Raw genomic sequence first — 19527 nt, 5'->3', positions numbered from 1 at the left:
CAAAGGGTTAAATAAACCATAGTTGTCAAAGGGTTAAATAAACCATAGTTGTCAAAGGGTTAAATAAACCATAGTGTCAAAGGGTTAAATAAACCATAGTTGTCAAAGGGTTAAATAAACCATAGTGTCAAAGGGTTAAATAAACCATAGTTGTCAAAGGGTTAAATAAACCATAGTTGTCAAAGGGTTAAATAAACCATAGTGTCAAAGGGTTAAATAAACCATAGTTGTCAGGGTTAAATAAACCATAGTTGTCAAAGGTTAAATAAACCATAGTTGTCAAAGGGTTAAATAAACCATAGTTGTCAAAGGGTTAAATAAACCATAGTGTCAAAGGGTTAAATAAACCATAGTGTCAAAGGGTTAAATAAACCATAGTGTCAAAGGGTTAAATAAACCATAGTGTCAAAGGGTTAAATAAACCATAGTGTCAAAGGGTTAAATAAACCATAGTTCTCTAATGTTTTAAGATGTCTATCTTTTCCCATGAAAAAAAATCCGGCCAACCAAATTTCCTCCAAATAGTTGCCAGAGAGAGAGAGAGAGAGAGAGAGAGAGAGAGAGAGAGAGAGTCTTGGTAAAGTACAGCAGGTGTATATGCAAACACTTGTGGTACAGCTGTGTACAACTAAACTATGTTGCCACCTAACCATCTATTTATACCATATTTATACCATTAAATTACCTATATATAGATATATATATATTTTGACTTTAATGTCACCAAATAATTACATAGTAATATTAAATAAAATTATTTATAATTTATATAAAACGAGAGTGAAGACATGTTAGCAGTTAATAATTAAAGTGGATCACGCTGGTAGTGCAATAGTTAGGCTGTGACAGTTGGAGGTATTTGGTGTTTAGTATAGTGTTGGTGGTGGTGGTGCTAAGGTGGTGCTGTTAGTGGTGGTGTTGAGGATAGTAGTGATGGAGATTGTAGTCGTGGTGATGATGGTAGTGGTAATGCTGATGATGAAGGAAGTGGTGATGATGAAGGTAGTAGAGGTGGTGGTGACGACGACGAAGAAAATGGTGGTAACGATGGAAGTGGTGATGATAGTAAAGGCGGCGTCACACTGGCATTCTTTCGTCAACTTTTTTCGTCAACTTTCAGGAAATCGTTAAACTTTGTTGTGCACCGTCACACAAGCGTTTAGAACCAACTCGCCAGTTTCCCTCGACAACTGCCAACAAAGAAGATGGATCCAACTGACGAAGAAAACGCAGCAATTCTACGCCTTCTTTTGTGTGTATGAAGAGTCCTGGTGATCCCAGAGTCAGCGGCGTTGCCTTATCTGGTCCACCAAGAACTCCTCAGAGAGGCGTGTCCATACTTGGGAAATTATGTTATCTGTTGGCTCCGACATGTTGTTGTTATTCTCGCATGGTCAAAATGTAAACAACAATTGACATTTTCTTGCAATTTTAAAATTACGAAATTAAACTTAATGGATAATCAAGGGAAGAAGAGTAATAATTAATATATAACAATTTTATCTTTATATTTTAAGTAGAAATTAGTTTATTTTTATAACTATTTGTAGTATCAATTATAGATCTTGAGTTGACTCTGGTAAGTTGTCAAAGTTGACGGAAGACTTGCCAGTGAAGCCAAACACCGACGATTCTAAGTTGACAGTAATGAAAAAGTTGACAGTAAAAATGCTAGTGTGACGCCGCCTTAAGGGATATATCTGTATAGGAAGAATTGGCATAACTAAATAATAAAGGTCGATTCCCTGGCTGGTAACACTACTTATATGACCATTATTTATGAGTATATATACAAAATACTAATATATCACATTTTATCACAACTAATATATTATTACTAGCCTATAGAATGAATCACCCTGTACTGTAGTTTACGTTTTATGAGAATTAATATAATACCTTGTTAATAATCTAACTCGGGTCTAAATCTACGTAATTATTTCATTCATTTATTTATTTGCATTTTTAAGGTTTCTAGAAATGAAGTTTGTATTATAGAGCAACAGGCGGTGTATAAATTTGAGAACACTAGGTAAATTAATATGTATTGATGTACAAGGGGGAAAAGCTACAAAAAGTTCCTTATGAAGATATTTGAGAACCTACGAGGCGCCATACTTGGAGATGCCGCCAAACAGGAACGTCACCCAATCAGGACTCCAATAAGACCTAGGGAACTTCAATCATCAGTCACTGCCGCCGGAGATAACCAATTACAGAACGGGAATGACATAGAACTAACGACCAATTACAACACTATGCAAGAGGTGCCGAGGTGAGTTGTGTCCACCTGTAGGAAGGCGGGTGTGACTCACTGCAAGTCTTTGTCTTTTCTGCCAATAACAAAATGGCTTCAGGAAAATGTTGCCTTAAAATGTTGCCTTAGAATATGGATCAATATTTGTAATTAAGAAAATGCTTTTACTGATTGTATAATATGGACACGAAGTGCCTGTAGTACCTTAAGCTGTGTATTCTTATATTACGCTATTAATTATGTATAGTAAAGTATTACAGAACATGTATTAGTCCTATGTAATATTTCCATTTATTATGCACCATGTTATGTATGTGAATTATCATATTTACATATTATGTATTCAGCTTGTGAATGATGGCATCTGTACATGCCAGCGTGGAGTGATACAGAGAGTTGAGATCACTAGTCCTTATGGTGTGGAAGCCAGTATCTTTGTTCCTCTGTATTTATCTCCCGTACGAGAATAAGAACCTATTTTCAAGATAACAAGTGTTTGCGTATACCCTCCGTAGTGTAGAACATTTTGGGGGCATCAAAGACAAACAGACTGATAGACGATCCATATACAAAATAGAGTAACAATAAAATTCTTTGCAACAAAGTTGGCGGCCAGCCACCCGACGAACCAACACTTCTTTACAATTTGATCTCTCGTATTTGTGATATTTTAAGGGACGATAACTTTTATACAGTGGTCTTCTATAATTTCCGCACTTGGGGTAGTAAAAATTAGCGTGTGAAACGTACTGGTAATAAAAAAAATCGTAAAAAGAACTCAAACATGAACAAATTCTGCGACGCACATGCAGTGGAGTTGGAGGATGCTGCCAAAATGTTGTAATTATCTTGTTCTCGTCAAGTTATTTAAGTTACCAGAGTTTCACATGCTAATTTTTGCTCCCCCAAGCATAGAAGCTATCAGAGATCAACAAAGAAAAGTTATTATCCCTTAAAATATCATAATTTAAATGCTGGCCCTAGGCCTCGGGTGCAAGGTCCCAGTGGACAGACAATACAATAGTAAGTTAAATTAGACCGACTTTGTGATCTTGTTATACAATTTTAATGCAATTATTAGTGACGACATTGCAATTTAGTACATATTATGGTGAGAATATAACAGTTCAGTACATTGAGTAAGAATATTAGTTTTAATTTATATTTTAGTGGTAAAGGTAGTATACATATTCTAATAAGAACAGTACATGCATTAGTGAAAACAGTATATTATAGTACAGTGTTACATATCTTAGTGAAATCATAGCAGTTAAGTATGTTTCAGTGACAATAGTAGAATTAATAGTTACATATTTTAGTAAGAACTTTACATTTTAGTATAGTACGCATCTCCGTGAAGACAACAGTTTAGTACATGCAGTATTCTAGTAGGGACTAATACAGTAATAATAGCACATTTTAGTACATATTTGAGTGAGAAGAGAACATTTTAACACCAAGTTTCTTTATAAAACTCATCGTATATGCTTTTTTTTAAACATCTTTAAGAAGCTGATGATGTCGTTAGGTTAGGTCAGGTGCCGTTAGGTTAGGTTGGAAAAGTCAAGGTTTTATTGTGCTGGCTGGCATTAGTTTGTAATAAGCATGTTTACCTTCGGCCACCAGCTTCACCATTAGTAAGCTGATGATGATGTTCTCAGACCGACGGCAGCAGTACAGGACGCTGAAGGAGGCTATGTGGGCCCTGCCGCCGAGTCCCGGGAGGCAAGAGGAAGACCACCGTCCCTGTCCAAGTACACCACCAGGGGTCCACAGGACGGCTGGTTTGTATTGCTGGCTACTATTATAACATGAGTAACACATCTTTTTTTCTGGGTAATAGAACATAAATTTGTTTTAAATTCTTCGAAATTAATAAAATTCCAAACACATCCACACGAGATCCAATTATAGTGGACCCAGACATTGTTTTGGCCTCCCGTTAATATTTAAATTTCTATATATAATGTTTATTCTAAGAGTAATGTAGTTTGGTGAGAGATGAAGCCTTTAGTGTAACATTGTTTAGTTGTGTAAATCATTAAAGAATTACGATTGTTATGCCATAACATAGCAACTTAAATTATGTTAAAGTTGAACATAATAATGAGGGCACATATGGCACAACAACAAAAATAAATTGACAAATCAGTCCTTAATATTTATCACTTAAAATTAATGTTATTTCAATATATGACAAACAATGTTAAATGCAAAAGTTACGCACACAAATAAGGACGAAATTGTACGTCGTGGGTTCAATCACAGCCCTCTTTATTAAGACAGTTCAGGAGTGAAGGTTTGGAATTATACACATCACAAAAAATTTAAATAAAATTTAATTACAAAAGTTTGCAATAATAAATGTGCACGTTAACTAGTGGATGGATAAATTATTTCAAAAGACTAAGTAATATAGAGGATTATGGGACTTTGGAAGTTTTTAGCATTGAGCAAACCATCGTGGGAAATGACTCCTTACAAAGTTAAACTGTACTTGGTTTTCCATCCTCAATAAACAATTAATATATACACCATACGTAAATAATTGATTGCACTATATACACAATACATAATAACAGAGCAGCACTAAATATATAATACTTAACTAAGCCTTATTAGAAAAGGTGTCCACCACTGACTGACCCAGACGTCCTGTCAGCACCAATACCCAGCCGTGACTACCCAAACACACTGGTGCACCGGTGAATTCCAAGCCTAAACATCACTAATATAAAACAAGTACTACATTAAGCTGCAAAAATAGTTAAAACATACATACATTCTAGGGCACAATTGTAGGTATCAATTACCAGTTTTACTCACAAATAATTATACAATATTTAACATACAGTCCACCATGGCACGTAGTCATCCCGACACTAACACCACCACCACACGTAAGGGGAGGGTAATGCATAACGTAATGCATTACTGTGCATTACGTTATGCATAACACGATTTTGAAGTAGAGTGAATTTCAAGTATTTTATTAAGATACGTGATTCAGTTAATGCTGAAAAATTCAGCTAGTCTACTCATTCAGTTCCACTGATATACTTAATGTTTTATATTTTTTTTTGGGGGGGGGGTGTTTTTGTTAATATATAGGACTAACCCATGAGCGAGTTATTTTTATTACTGTTTATTTTCTCACAATATTTTCATCAGTGAGTTCTGATATGACAATCAATTATTGTGTAGGGGGCGCCGGTGGGTAGAGCGGTACCGCTCTTGCCTCGCAAGTGAGGATGTCACGGGTTCGATTCCCGGGCCGGTGGAAAGTTGTTCGGACACACTTGCCAGCCTCCCTCGGTCCCTGTTCACCTAGCAGCAAATAGGTACCTGTTGTAAGTCGAAAGTTGCAAATTCGTAATCAAGGAAAGTTGTTGGAGCTTCCAATAACTTGCTTAGACATAAACCATTGACTCTTCAGGCTTCTACGCCCTTGACTCTTCAGGCTTCTACGCCCTTAACTCATGAGACATAAAGGCAAGCATGAACTTAGCATGCTTCCCTGTTCGGCGCTGTAAACGCTTCTGCGCTTCACCTTACACAAGGATGTAGGGGGTGCCAAAAAAAAAAAAATTATTGTGGAACCCTCCAACACAGTAAATCACTCGGCCGCTAGGGGTGCATAAGCGCCAATGTGGCCGTATCATCTTGAAAAAAGTACATAAACTATATGAGGCTTTTCATTTATGTTATTTCTCGCAGGTGGTGGCAGCGTGGTGGCGTTAGTTGTACAACAGGAGAGCAGACATTGGTGTTCCTGAGCGGCTGTCTGCTGGTACTGTTGCTGTTTCTGCTGGTGACTGTCTTCTTCGTGTCCTCAGGTAGCTTGTGGTGTGGTAGTGTGTGTTGGTGATGTGCGTGTTAATAATAAGCATTTCTGAGAGCTGGTGGCATACCACTGAGTGTGAGTGTGTGTGTTTACTGTTTCAACATGTGCCTCTATCCCACAGGTGTGTGGAGGAGGAGGATCAGCACCTGTACCAGCCGTGAGTGTGTCAAGACAGGTGAGTCTAAACACACGAAACCCACCATGATATGTAACCCACCATGATATGTGACCCACCATGATATGTAACCCACCATGATATGTGTCCCACCATGATAAGTAACCCACCATGATATGTGACCCACCATGATATGTAACCCACCATGATATGTAACCCACCATGATATCTGACCTGACCTTGGCTTCACCTTCAGCGGGGGAGGTCCTCAGGTCACTTAACGAAGAGGTGTCACCGTGTGAGAACTTTGTGGACTTCGTGTGTGGAGGCTGGCTGCGTCAACACCCTATACCCGAGGGTAAACACCGTTGGGGAGTGTTTGATGTCCTCGACCAACAAACACTCGTGGACCTCAGAGGTGAGTTACTATTGGCTGAGGACCAGTAACGTCATTTATGTACTTAGTTACTGAAATATAGATATAAGTATATTGATCTACTTATAAGATACACTTAAAGACCTTATTAGTTGAAGCACAAATAAACAGTATGTCTCATAAAATGTATACACACTGCCTTACACATCTTCCTGCAGAATGTTTACATGCTTGCATTACAACACCAACATTGTCCTTACCTGTTGGTAACCTCACACATCAACAGATAAATGACAATGTTGCTGTTGTAATACAAGCATTTAAACATTCTACAGGAAGATGTGTAAGGCAATGTATATACATTTTTGTGAGACCCGGTGTACACGCTAGCAAGGGATGGTACCTGACGCCAGTAGATAAGGATAAAGGGCTAGTGCATGTTATTGGGTTGGAGGGTCGAGGTTTGGGTTGGACGGTACAGTGGTTGACTCTCTCAGGGCAGCTGGAGAAAGAGCCCCTCGTCCACGACCCCGTCACCATCAGGACGGCCAAGACGGTGTACCAGGCGTGTGTCAATGACAGTAAGTCTTTTGTTGTGACCAGTGTGTGTGTTTGTGTGTGTGTGTGTGTGTGTGTGTGTGTGTGTGTGTGTGTGTGTGTGTGTGTGTGTGTGTGTGTGTGTGTCTTCAGGACCCAATATTAGTGTCATGTCAACTTGCAATACTTGGGCTAAAATATGTAGAAAAATTTAATTTTGTTAATGAGAAATATTTACGTCCTATCTTCACCATCTATCCCTGACCATCTCCCTCAGTATCTCTACCACCATTTCCCTCCTTCATTATCTCCCTCAATATATTTACCATCACCATCTCCCTCCCTCACCATCTCCCTCAATGTCTTCACCACCACCTCCCTCCCCTTATCATCTCCCTCACCACCACCATCTTCACCACCAGCACAATGGGACACGGTAGGTCTGAGGCCCCTGCTAGACCTGGTAGTGAAGGAGGGAGGCCTGCCTATGGTGGACCCTTCATGGACAGGTGACCACTACCAGGTGATGACCAGTCTGGCCAGACTGAGAAACACCCTGGCAGGAGAATACCTCATCAGTCTCATCGTCAAGCCTGACAGTCGCAACACCTCCAAACCTGTTATATACGTGAGTTTTCACAGTCATGTTTATGTGTCACTAGCTGTCATATATCATGTGTCATTAGGGGTCATGTGTTATAAATGTCATATATTCTGACCTGTTCACTATACATAAAGACCATCAACTGTTGTAATAGCGTCTCAGACAGGCTTGCAATTATGCCTCATAAACTGACATTTTAAAGAACAACGTTAAAATTTTACCAAAATAGTATTTTTTTATTATTGACTTACAATATTTATACTGTGTTAAGATACTTTCTCTCTCTCTCTCCCCACCTACTCCCTCCTCCACAATCTTTCTCCTTCGTTCCTTCCATCATTCATTCCCACAACTTCGACCATCTCCCTTCCTCCCTTCCTCCACCAACTCTCTCTCTCCCTTCACCATCTCCCTCCTTCCCTCCCTCCCTCCACTAATTCCCTTTCTCCCCCCTCCACCAACTTTTCCCTCCCTCCACCAACTCTCTCTCCACCATTTCCCCTCCCCCCACGAACTCACAGATAGGAGAGGGGATGCTTCCGGTCCAGCGAGTCTTCCTCACCCCTCAGGTCTCCACCAGTCACAAGGAAGCACAGATCACCTACATGAGGGAGACTGGAAAGGAACTACTGAAGGAGCTGCGGCAGGAGAGAAACAACACCTTCATCTACACGCTGTACAGGGACATTGACGACCTATGGGACTTCTACGTCAGGGTGGCCGAGGTGAGAGAGGGCGAGGGGAGGGAGGGAGACTGAGTGAGAGAGAGAGAGAGAGAGAGAGAGAGATGACCCACTAACTGATCACCATCTACAGATCACCACACCAAAGGCCCCGGAAGAGAACCCTTGGGACACTTACCACCCCATGACGGTATATGAACTACAGAACTTCACCGACTCCGTCAACGCCTCCTTCAGGGTAAGACTCACTCGACAGGCTTCACCGACACTTTCGACTCCTCCTCTTTCTTCTCTTCTTCCTCCTCATCTCCCCCCCCCCTACGCTTCCTTCTTCAGATAGATAGTTCAAACACTTTAAAGACCTCCTCTATCTCTTCCTCCTCTTTTTTATCCCTTCCTCCCCCTATTCCTCATCCTCCTACTCCTCCTCCTCTTTCTCTCCCTCCTCCTCCACTTTCTTCTTCAGGTAGATAGTCCAAGCACTTTAAAGATCTTCCTCCTCCCCCTACAGATAAATTGGCTGGGGTACCTGAATCAAGTGTTTGAAGGCACTACCATCACTATCACCTGGGAGGACCGGGTGATTGTCGAGTATCCCAAGTACCTCATCCAGCTACTGCTACTTCTTCAGGATACTCCTAAGAGAACTATTGGTAAAGAAAGTCCTATCCTAACCTAACCTAACCAACAGACCCCAGGAGCGCGATAATTTTTTGTTGTTGACTGTACCACACTCCACGGCTTCACTACAGTGCACCGTTTATTATTTTTATTTGATATTTTTGTGTTCAAGCTTACGTTTTCTTTTGACTTCTGTGCACTGTTATTCTTTTTTTTTATTTCTGCTGTGTGTATGTGTGCACTCTCGCCCTTTTCTTTGATTTCTGTGCACTCTTTTGAGCCCTCTGCCTGTGCATGGCAGCTCCTGTCGAGAGTTACTGCCACTCTTTATCATCCATGAATCTATCTAGCCTCCTTTTAAAACTTCCCATCGTTCCAGCACTTACTACAAATTTGCGAAGCTTGTTCCACTCGTCCACCACCCTATTTGTGAACCAGTTCCTTCCTATCTCCCTCCTAAACTTAAACTTATCCAACTTAAATCCGTTGCTCCGAGTCCTATCCTGCTCGGATATTATAAGAACTTTATCTATATCTCCTTTATTGATTTCTTTCACCCACTTAAATACTTCTATCATATCTCCCCGCACTCTTCGTCTTTCTAGGGAATGCAAGTTTAGTTTCTTTAACCTATCTTGATATGGAAGGTTTCTAAGTCCCGGAAGTCAGGGCTAAACAAAGGTGATATAACAAAGGTACTCAAACTATCCAACTAATACGAATTCTTAACAATAGTTTTAAATTAGACAAATTTATATAGGTTTAGGCGCGAGATAGGTAAACATTGGTTTGGAAATAGAGTAGTCGACGAGTGGAACAAGTTACCAAATATCATCACTAACTCGAATACGCTGGATAGCTTCAAACACAGGTTGGGTGGATATATGAGCCATAGGGGTTGGGTGTAAACGGGACGGCCCAGTATGACCCGCTGCAGTTTACTACAGTCTTATGTTCTTACTGACCTTTGAAAAGTCACTGACCTATGATGTCTTTTGACATGTTAACGAATATGTCTTGTGATCTATAAACTGCTATCTTACTTATGTGTTGTCCCCTGGTTGACCTTTGACACTTAGAGAAATTACTGACCTGTATATTGATATCTTAACTTAACCTAACTTATCCTAACCTAACCTAACTTACCCAAACATAACCGAACTTAACCTAACTTAACCAACATAATCTAACTTAACTTAACATAACTTAACTTAATCAAACATAACCAAACATAACCTAACTTAACCTAACTTATCCTCAGCCAACTATCTGCTGTTCCCTGTGGTAGTGGAGATGGGGGAGGAGACTAACGTACGGTACCTCACACGTCCTCACCACGCCCTCCCACGCCTGCAGTCCACCTGGTCACTTGGGAGAGCTAAGTCGTGGCCGTAAGTACAGTACAGTATAATATCACCAAAAAGAACATTACCCAGTTTTTAAAAGATTATAAAACCATTAAATAATTTATTTACGCTTTTCTTTAAAATGTAAAAAAATTATATCATTTTTTTAAGAGTGTAATCTATGTTAACTCTTGGTGTTCCACAGATGGCATGACTGTACACAGAAGACAAGGATGCTGCTGCCTCTGGGTGTGGCCAGTGTATATGTTAGACACATATACAAACAACAGCTGGGAGATATGGTCAGTATTTACCAAACCAGAGGTCACCTTGCCACGTCTTATGACATCTGACCTCATTAGATTAAAGAAATCATAAGAACATAAATATGGAGGAAACTGCAGCGGGCCTATTAGCCCATAGTGGGCAGTTCTATTTACACCCAACCCCTATTGCTCATATTTCCATCCAACCTTTGCTTGCAGCTATCCAGCGTATTCTAGTTAATGATGATATTTGGTAACTTGTTCCACTCATCCACTACTCTATTTCCAAACCAATGTTTACCTATCTCGAGCCTAAATCTAAATTTGTCTAATTTAAAACCATTGTTACGAGTTCGCTCCTGGTTGGATAGTTTGAGTACCTTTGTTATATCACCTTTATTTACCCCTGACTTCCATTTATACACCTCTATCATATCGCCCCTCACTCTACGTCTCTCGAGGGAGTGCAAATTAAGATGCTTTAACCTGTCCCTGTACTCAAGGTTCCTAATGCCCGGGATTAGTCTTGTCATTCCCCTCTGAATTCTTTCCAAGGATTCTATATCCATTCTGTAATACGGTGACCAGAACTGAACTGCGTAATCCAAGTAAGGTCTCACAAGCGCAAGATATAGTTTTAGGATAACCTCTCTAGTCTTGTAACTAACACTCCTTTGTATGAACCCAAGTACTTTATTAGCCTTGTTTCGAACAAATACACATTGTTTACTTGGCTTAAGATTCCTACTTATCATTACTCCTAAATCTTTCTCACATTCGGATTTCTCTATATCGTCGTTGTTCATCTGATATCTGGTTTCTCTGTTTACATCTCCTAGACTAAGTACTTTACATTTGTCCACATTGAATTTCATCTGTCATTTTTCAAACCATTCGAAAAATTTGTTTAGATCTTCCTTTTTGTGGAGTCCTCGTCATATTTAATTACACGCCCTATTTTAGTGTCACCAGCAAATTTACTTATGTTGCTGTCTACGCCAATATCTATGTCATTTATGTATTTAATAAATAATAATGGTCCAAGTACTGAGCCTTGGGGTACTCCACTAGTGACGTTACTCCAATCGGATTTAGTGCCGTTAATGCTTACTCGCTGTTTCCTGTCCTGTAACCACGCACTAATTCATTTTAGAATATCTCCTTCAATGCCATGATCCTCCACCTGAATATAACTACCCGAGCACAAACTTAACTACCTCTACTCTCACACCTACCCACCAGAGGTCACCTTTACTACACTTGATTGACCTGACCTCATTAGACCAAAGCTTACCTTGGCTACCTCTTGGCTATAGTAGACCTCCTACAAACTCATCACCTAAAGATTCGCTCACGCTTATTTTATTTGAGGATTCGCCCCCAGCTTATTGCACCTGATGATTCACCCCAGCGTATTGCACCTATGATTAACTACTATCATGCAACCTGGGGAGTTAGGTTAGGCTAGGTTCTCCACAATGCTGGAGGATTACAATCACCATCTTGACCTGCAGGCGAAGGAGGTGGTGGAGGACGTGACTGGCGCCTTCAGGAAGATGTTGACCTCGTCGCTGTGGATGGACAGCGACACCCTAAAGGAGGCGCTGCAGAAGTTAGACAATATGTACCATCTAGTGGCCTTCCCCGAGCTGGTACTGAATGACCAGCTGTTGGAACAGTACCACCTGGGGGTGAGTGGATATAGCACTCATCTTTTATACTAAGGTTCGATCCCTGGACACCTATCTTTTCCCCACCCCTTCTACATTTAGCCCATTTGACGCCTTATCTGACCTGAGTAATGGATATTCTTAGGTACATAAGAACATTAAAATGGAGGAAACTGCAGAGGGCCTATTGGCCCATACTGGGCAGTCCTATTTACACCCAACCCCTATTGCTCATACTTCCATCCAACCTTTGTTTGCAGCTATCCAGCGTATTCGAGTTAATGATGATATTTCGTAACTTGCTCCACTCATCCACTACTCTATTTCCAAACCAATGTTTACCTATCTCGCGCCTAAATCTAAATTTGTCTAATTTAAAATCATTGTTACAAGTTCGCTCCTGGTTGGATAATTTGAGTACCTTTGTATTGTCCCCTTTGATCAGCCTTGACTTCCATTTATACACCTCTATCATATCGCCCCTCACTCTTCGTCTCTCGAGGGAGTGCAAATTAGGATGCTTTAACCTGTCTCTGCACTCAAGGTTCCTACTGCCCTGGATTAGTCTTGTCATTCTCCTTTGAATTCTTTCCAAGGATTCTATATCCATTCTGTAATACGGTGACCAGAACTGAACTGCGTAATCCAAGTAAGGTCTCACAAGCGCAAGATATAGTTTTAGGATAACCTCTCTAGTCTTGTAACTAACACTCCCTTTGTATGAATCCAAGTACTTTATTAGCCTTGTTTCGAGCAAATACACACTGTTTACTTGGCTTAAGATTCCTACTTATCATTACTCCTAAATCTTTCTCGCAGTCGGATTTCTCAATAACATTGTTGTTCATCTGGTATCTGGTTTCCCTGTTTACATCTCCTATACTGATTACTTCACATTTGTCCACATTAGATTTTATTTGCCATTTTTCAGACCATTCGATATTTTTTTTTAAGATCTTCCTGTAGTTTTGCGGAGTCCTCGTCAGATTTAATTACACGCTCTATTTTAGTGTCATCAGCAAATTACATATGTTGCTGTCTCCGCCGATATGTATGTCGTTTATGTTTTAAATAAATAATAATGGTCCAATTAATGAGCCTTCGGGAACTCCACTTGCTCCAATCGGATTTAGTGCCGTTAATGCTCCACTCAAGTGGAGGAAGTCTTACAGAAAGTTGTTAACTACAGCATGAATTTGTTTTTTTATTCGAGAAGCCTAAATTATTCCTATATCAGTTAGAATCAAATGTTAGACGAAAATGTAGCCAAACCTTACATAAAGGCGTGACATGGTATAAGGTTTCAGCTGCCTCCCGTCAGTAAGGTGGACCACTTCGGCAACATGGTGGGTCTGGTGACCTGGTACAGTCGACGATCACTACAGCAGCTGACTGTACTACCATCTAGGGACAGGTGGGTCTCTCTCTCTCTCTCAACCCCAACCAATTATATCACTAACTACCCACAAAGCCTCATTTAACAATCTACCTGATTCGCTAATGACTGAACCATCACTTATGACCTATAACCAACAAAGTATAACTACTCTCACGTATCACTTAATCACCTCATTACATTACTAACAACTACTAACTACTCTGCCTCTCTGTGTTAGGTGGCCGAGAGGACCCCTGGAGACAAACGCTTTCTATGCCCCTTTACAAAACAGTATAGGTGAGTAAACTTAACCTAATCTATCGATACGCAACCTAACCTAACCCAACCCTGAGTTTATCTAACGCTAAGTGTGTTTAAGTGAAGTAAGTGTTAAGTGTTGCTGCTATCGTTCCAGTGATCCCCGTGGCGGTGCTGCAAGAACCCATCTTCCACCCGGAGAAGACCACGTAGGTGCTTCACTGTTCTCGGTGCTTCACTGTTCTCGGCGCTTCACTGTTCTCGGCGCTTTACTGTTCTCGGCGCTTCACTGTTCTCGGCGCTTCACTGTTCTCGGCGCTTTACTGTTCTCGGCGCTTCATTGTTCTTGATGCTTCACTGTTCTCGGCGCTTCACTGTTCTCGGCGCTTTACTGTTCTCGGCGCTTCACTGTTCTTGGCACTTCACTGTTCTTGGCGCTCATTGTTCTTGATGCTTCACTGTTCTTGGCGCGTCACTGTTCTTGGCACTTCACTGTTCTCGGCGCTTCACTGTTTCGGCGCTTTACTGTTCTCGGCGCGTCACTGTTCTTGGCACTTCACTGTTCTTGGCGCTTCATTGTTCTTGATGCTTCACGCTTCACTGTTCTTGGCACTTCACCGTTCTTGGCGCTTCATTGTTCTTGATGCTTCACTGTTCTTGCGCGTCACCGTTCTTGTTCACCGTTCTTGGCGCTTCATTGTCTGATGCTTCACTGTTCTTGGCGCGCGTTCTCACTTGTTCTGGCGCATTTCGGCGCTTCACTGTTCTCGGCGCTTCACCGTTCTCGGCGCTTCACTTCACTGTTCTTGGCACTTCACTGTTCTTGGCGCTTCATTGTTCTTGATGCTTCACTGTTCTCGGCGCTTTACTGTTCTTGGCACTTCACTGTTCTTGGCGCTTCATTGTTCTTGATGCTTCACTGTTCTTGCACTCGTTCTTGGCACTTCACTGTTCTTGGCGCTTCACTGTTCTTGGCACTTCACTGTTCTTGCGCTTTACTGTTCTCGGCGTTCACTGTTCTTTGGCGCTTCACCGTTCTTGGCACTTCACTGTTCTTGCGCCTCATTGTTCTTGATGCTTCACTGTTCTTGGCACTTCACACTTGGCGCTTCATTGTTCTTGATGCTTCACTGTTCTCGGCGCGTCACTGTTCTTGGCACTTCACTGTTCTTGGCGCTTCATTGTTCTTGATGCTTCACTGTTCTCGGCGCTTCACTGTTCTTGGCGCGTCACCGTTCTGGCGCTTCACTGTTCTCGGCGCTTCACTGTTCTCGGCGTTCACTGGCGCTTCACCTTTACTGTTCTCGGCGCTTCACCGTTCTTCGCTTCACTGTTCTCGGCGCTTCTGTTCTTCACTGTTCTGCGCTTCACTGTTCTCCGTTCTCGGCGCTTCACCTCTCTTCACTGTTCTTGCGCTTCACCGTTCTCGGCGCTTCACTGTTCTCGGCGCTTCACTGTTCTTGGCTTCACGTTCTCACTGCTTTTCACTGTTCGGCGCTTCACCGTTCGGCGCTTCACTGTTCCGCTTCACTGTTCTCGGCACTGCTTCACTGTTCTCGCGCTCACCGTTCTTGGCACTTCACTGTTCTCGGCCACTTCCTCGGCGTCACGGCGCTTCACTGTTCTCGGCGCACTTCACCGTTCTGCTTCACTGTTCTCGGCTTCACTGTTCTTTTCACTGTTCTCGGCGCTTCACTGTTCTTGGCGCTTCACCTTCTCGGCGCTTCACTGTTCTCGGCGCTTCATCTCGTGCTTCACTGTTCTCGGCGCCACTGTTCTGGCGCTTCACTGTTCTTGTTTCACTGCGCTTCACTGTTCTCGGCGCTTCACTGTTCTCGGCTTTCATGCTTCACTGTTCTCGCTTCACTTCACTTCACTGTTCTCGGCGCTTCACTGTTCTCGGCCTTCACGTTCTCACTTCACGTTCTGCTCACTGTTCACTGTTCTTAGCGCTTCACTGTTCTCCACTGTTCTCGGCGCTTCTCGGCGCTTCACTGTTCTCGGCGCTTCACTGTTCTCGGCGCTTCACTGTTCTTGGCGCTTCACTGTTCTTGACGCTTCACTGTTCTTGGCGCTTCACTGTTCTTGACGAACCATAACATCTGACCTTACCTCCACCAGGGGCCTTAACTACGGCAGTCTGGGCGCCATCACTGGTCACGAGATAACACATGGCTTCGATATCAATGGTGAGTTCTCTCTCTCACTCTCTCTCTTCATTGTCTCACTTTCATTCATGCTCTCTTTTTCCCTGAGACACCTACCACTTGACAACTGCTATCTCCTACACCTCCTGGCCTCCTACACCACCTGGCCTCCTACTGTACCTTCTAAATTCCTACACCTTATGGCCTCCTACACCTCCTGGCCTCCTACACCACCTGGCATCCTACTGTACCTTCTAAATTCCTACACCTTATGGCCTCCTACACCTCCTGGCCTCCTACACCCTGTGGCCTCCCCACACCCTGTGGCCTCCTACTGTACCTTCTAAATTCCTACACTTTATGGCCTCCCACACCTCCTGGCCTCCCACACCCCTGGCCTCCCTACCTCCCATAATTCTTGTACATTGTAGCACCTACACTGCCTGGCCTCCTACTTCACCTGGCCTCTACACCACCTGGCCTCCCTACCTGCACTTCTCTACCACCTGGCCTCCCCTGCACCTTCTAAACCTACACCACCTGGTCTCCTACACCCTGTGGCCTCCTACTGTACCTTCTAAACTCCTACTTCACCTGGTCTCCTACACCACCTGGCCTCCTACTGCACCTTCTAAACTCCTACACCACCTGGTCTCCTACACCACCTGGCCTCCTACTGCACCTTCTAAACTCCTACACCACCTGGTCTCCTACACCACCTGGCCTCCTACTGTACCTCCCATACTTCTTGTACAATCTAAACACCTACACCACCTGGTCTCCTACACCTCTTGGCCTCCCACAGGACGCACGAGGGGCTGGACAGGGTCACTACAGCGCTGGTGGACCAACTCAACACTACAACAGTACACCAACAAGACCAGCTGCTTCGTCCAACAGTACTCCGGCTATGACGTGTCCAGCTTACTGCCTCCCCAAGACCGTCCTCCCTACCCCATGATGGTGAGACAGAGAGAGAGAGAGAGAGACAGACAGAGAGACCAAGAGAGAAACAAAGAGAGGTGGACTGTTCGATAAAACGACGATAAAGAGGAAAAATGAACAATAACAATAGGAAACCAAATGACTACAAAAACAACAATAATAATAATTGATAATAATAACAATAATATTAAACGTTTTCCTTTACAGATTAACGGACTCAAAACGAAGGGAGAGAATATTGCGGATAATGATGGTAAGTGTATGTGTGTTAAGTGACCTGTGTTAAGTAGTGTATGTGTGCTTATACGATGATGATGTACAGATACACACACCCTCCCACCCCTGCCCCTCCCTAATTGTCACCTTCTCGGCAGGTCTGAGGGCGGCATGGGTGGCGTACAGATCACGTATGGAGAAGGACGGAGAGGAGGTGGTGGAGTTGCCCGGCCTGCAGCACTATACTCAAGATCAACTCTTCTTCATTGGCTTCGGCAAGGTGAGAAAGAGGAAGCCCTCTCCCCTACAAACCACGCCCCCTCCACTAATCACACCCCCATCACTACTAACCACGCCCTCTCCCCTACTAACCACACCCCTCTACTAATCACACCCCCATCACTACTAACCACGCCCCCTCCACTAATCACACACCCTATCACTACTAACCACGCCCTCTCCCCTACTAACCACACCCCTCTACTAATCACACCCCATCACTACTAACCACGCCCCCTCCACTAATCACACCTCATCACTCCTAACCACCTCCACTAATCACACCTCATCACTCCCTAACCACGCCCTCTCCCCTACTAACCACACCCCTCTACTAATCACACCTCACTACTAACCACACCCCTCCACTAATCACACCTCTTCACTACTAACCACCCCCTCCACTAATCACGCCCCTCCACTAATCACACCCCATCACTACAAGCCCCTCCACTAATCACACCATCACTCCTAACCACGCCCTCTCCCCTACCCACTAATCACACCCCATCACTACTACCCCTCCTCACACCTCATCACTACTAACCACACCCCTCCACTAATCACACCCCATCAACCACCTCCACTAATCACACCCCATCTACTAACCACCCCTCCACTAATCACACCTCATCACTACTAACCACGCTCCCTCCACTAATCACACCACATCACTCCTAACCACGCTCCCTCCACTAATCACACCACATCACTCCTAACCACGCCCTCTCCCCTACTAACCACGCCCCTCCACTAATCCACTAATCACACCTCATCACTCCTAACCACGCCCTCCACCCACGCCCTCTCCCCTACTAACCACTAACCTCCACTAGTACACCCCATCCCCTAACCACGCCCTCTCCACTAGCCCCCTCCACTAATCACAGCCCATCACTCCTAACCACGCCCTTTCCACTACTAACCACGCCCCTCCACTAATCACACCCCATCACTACTAACCACGCCCTCTCCCCTACTAACCACGCCCCTCCACTAATCACACCCCATCACTCTACCACGCCCTCTCCCCTACTAACCACGCCCCTCCACTAATCGCACCCCATCACTACTAACCACGCCCCTCCACTAATCACACCCCATCACTCCTAACCACGCCCTCTCCCCTACTAACCACGCCCCTCCACTAATCACACCCCATCACTACTAACCACGCCCTCTCCCCTACTAACCACGCCCCCCTCCACTAATCACACCCCATCACTACTAACCACGCCCTCTCCCCTACTAACCCCTCCACTAATCACACCCCATCACTACTAACCACGCCCTCTCCCCTACTAACCACACCCTTCTACTAATCACACCTCCTCACTACTAACCACGCCCCCTCCACTAATCACACCTCATCACTCCTAACCACGCCCACTCCCCTACTAACCACGCCCCCTGCCGCAGGTATGGTGCTGTCAACACACGCGCTTCGCCCTCGAGTACCTGCTGGCGGTCGACCCTCACTCACCCAACCCTTACCGCATCCTGGGCGCCCTACAAAACTCCCGCGATTTCTCTGAGGCCTTCAACTGTCCCTCCGAGGCCCCTATGAACCCCAGCAAGAAGTGTGTCTTATGGTGACGTGATGATCTGTGATGCCGTGATGATCTGTGATGATGCGGTGATATGTGATGACGTGGTGTTAAGTGTAGAAACATTAAATAGATAATTATTGACAATGTTTTTAACACGACCAAAATCTATTGATATTTGGCAGCGCTAATAAAAGTTTAAAATATACATTTATGAAATTTATTAAGATTCTTCCGAAATTTTTATGTTTGTTGAGGCTACGAAGATCAGCTGGGAGATCACCTTAAGATTAAACACCCTAACACTGTAACTTTTGGAGTTAGGTTAGGTAAAGTAAGGTTAGGTTAGTTGGTGTTAGGTTAATTTTCTTGAGAGCCAAACCCGGGTCGTAACTTCGTCCAAAATATAATGTAAAAACCAATGCTAATTTATTTTGT

The 19527-nt window shown here is 43.4% G+C and overlaps 1 protein-coding gene across 4 annotated transcripts; it reads left to right on the top strand.

Moving 5' to 3' along the window:
* The first annotated feature begins 887 nt into the window (after positions 1 to 887).
* On the top strand, positions 888 to 19297 carry LOC121862256 (endothelin-converting enzyme 1-like). Of its 4 annotated transcripts, XM_042360356.1 has the most exons (22): positions 888 to 1002; positions 1971 to 2275; positions 3919 to 4041; positions 5975 to 6093; positions 6223 to 6276; positions 6473 to 6634; positions 7090 to 7173; positions 7552 to 7757; positions 8255 to 8458; positions 8550 to 8654; positions 8928 to 9069; positions 10299 to 10428; positions 10589 to 10685; positions 12164 to 12340; positions 13627 to 13733; positions 13936 to 13994; positions 14113 to 14164; positions 16077 to 16144; positions 16908 to 17065; positions 17255 to 17300; positions 17422 to 17543; positions 18962 to 19297. In XM_042360356.1, the coding sequence occupies exons 2-22, from the start codon at positions 2085 to 2087 to the stop codon at positions 19136 to 19138; spliced, it is 2583 nt and encodes an 860-aa protein (XP_042216290.1). In that variant the 5' UTR covers positions 888 to 1002; positions 1971 to 2084; the 3' UTR covers positions 19139 to 19297. The 4 variants fall into 4 exon arrangements, 3 of the variants coding, with proteins under 3 accessions (XP_042216290.1, XP_042216293.1, XP_042216294.1); XM_042360359.1 differs by lacking the exon at positions 7090 to 7173 and having other exon boundaries at positions 888 to 2275; XM_042360360.1 differs by lacking the exon at positions 8255 to 8458 and having other exon boundaries at positions 888 to 2275.
* The last annotated feature ends 230 nt before the right edge of the window (positions 19298 to 19527 follow it).

Source organism: Homarus americanus, unplaced genomic scaffold (genome assembly GCF_018991925.1).
Source record: "Homarus americanus isolate GMGI-L3 unplaced genomic scaffold, GMGI_Hamer_2.0 scaffold31037, whole genome shotgun sequence".
Classification (NCBI taxonomy): Eukaryota; Metazoa; Arthropoda; class Malacostraca; order Decapoda; family Nephropidae; genus Homarus; species Homarus americanus.
Note: the sequence above shows the minus strand (reverse complement) of the source record. Positions and strands in the feature narration are given on the sequence as shown.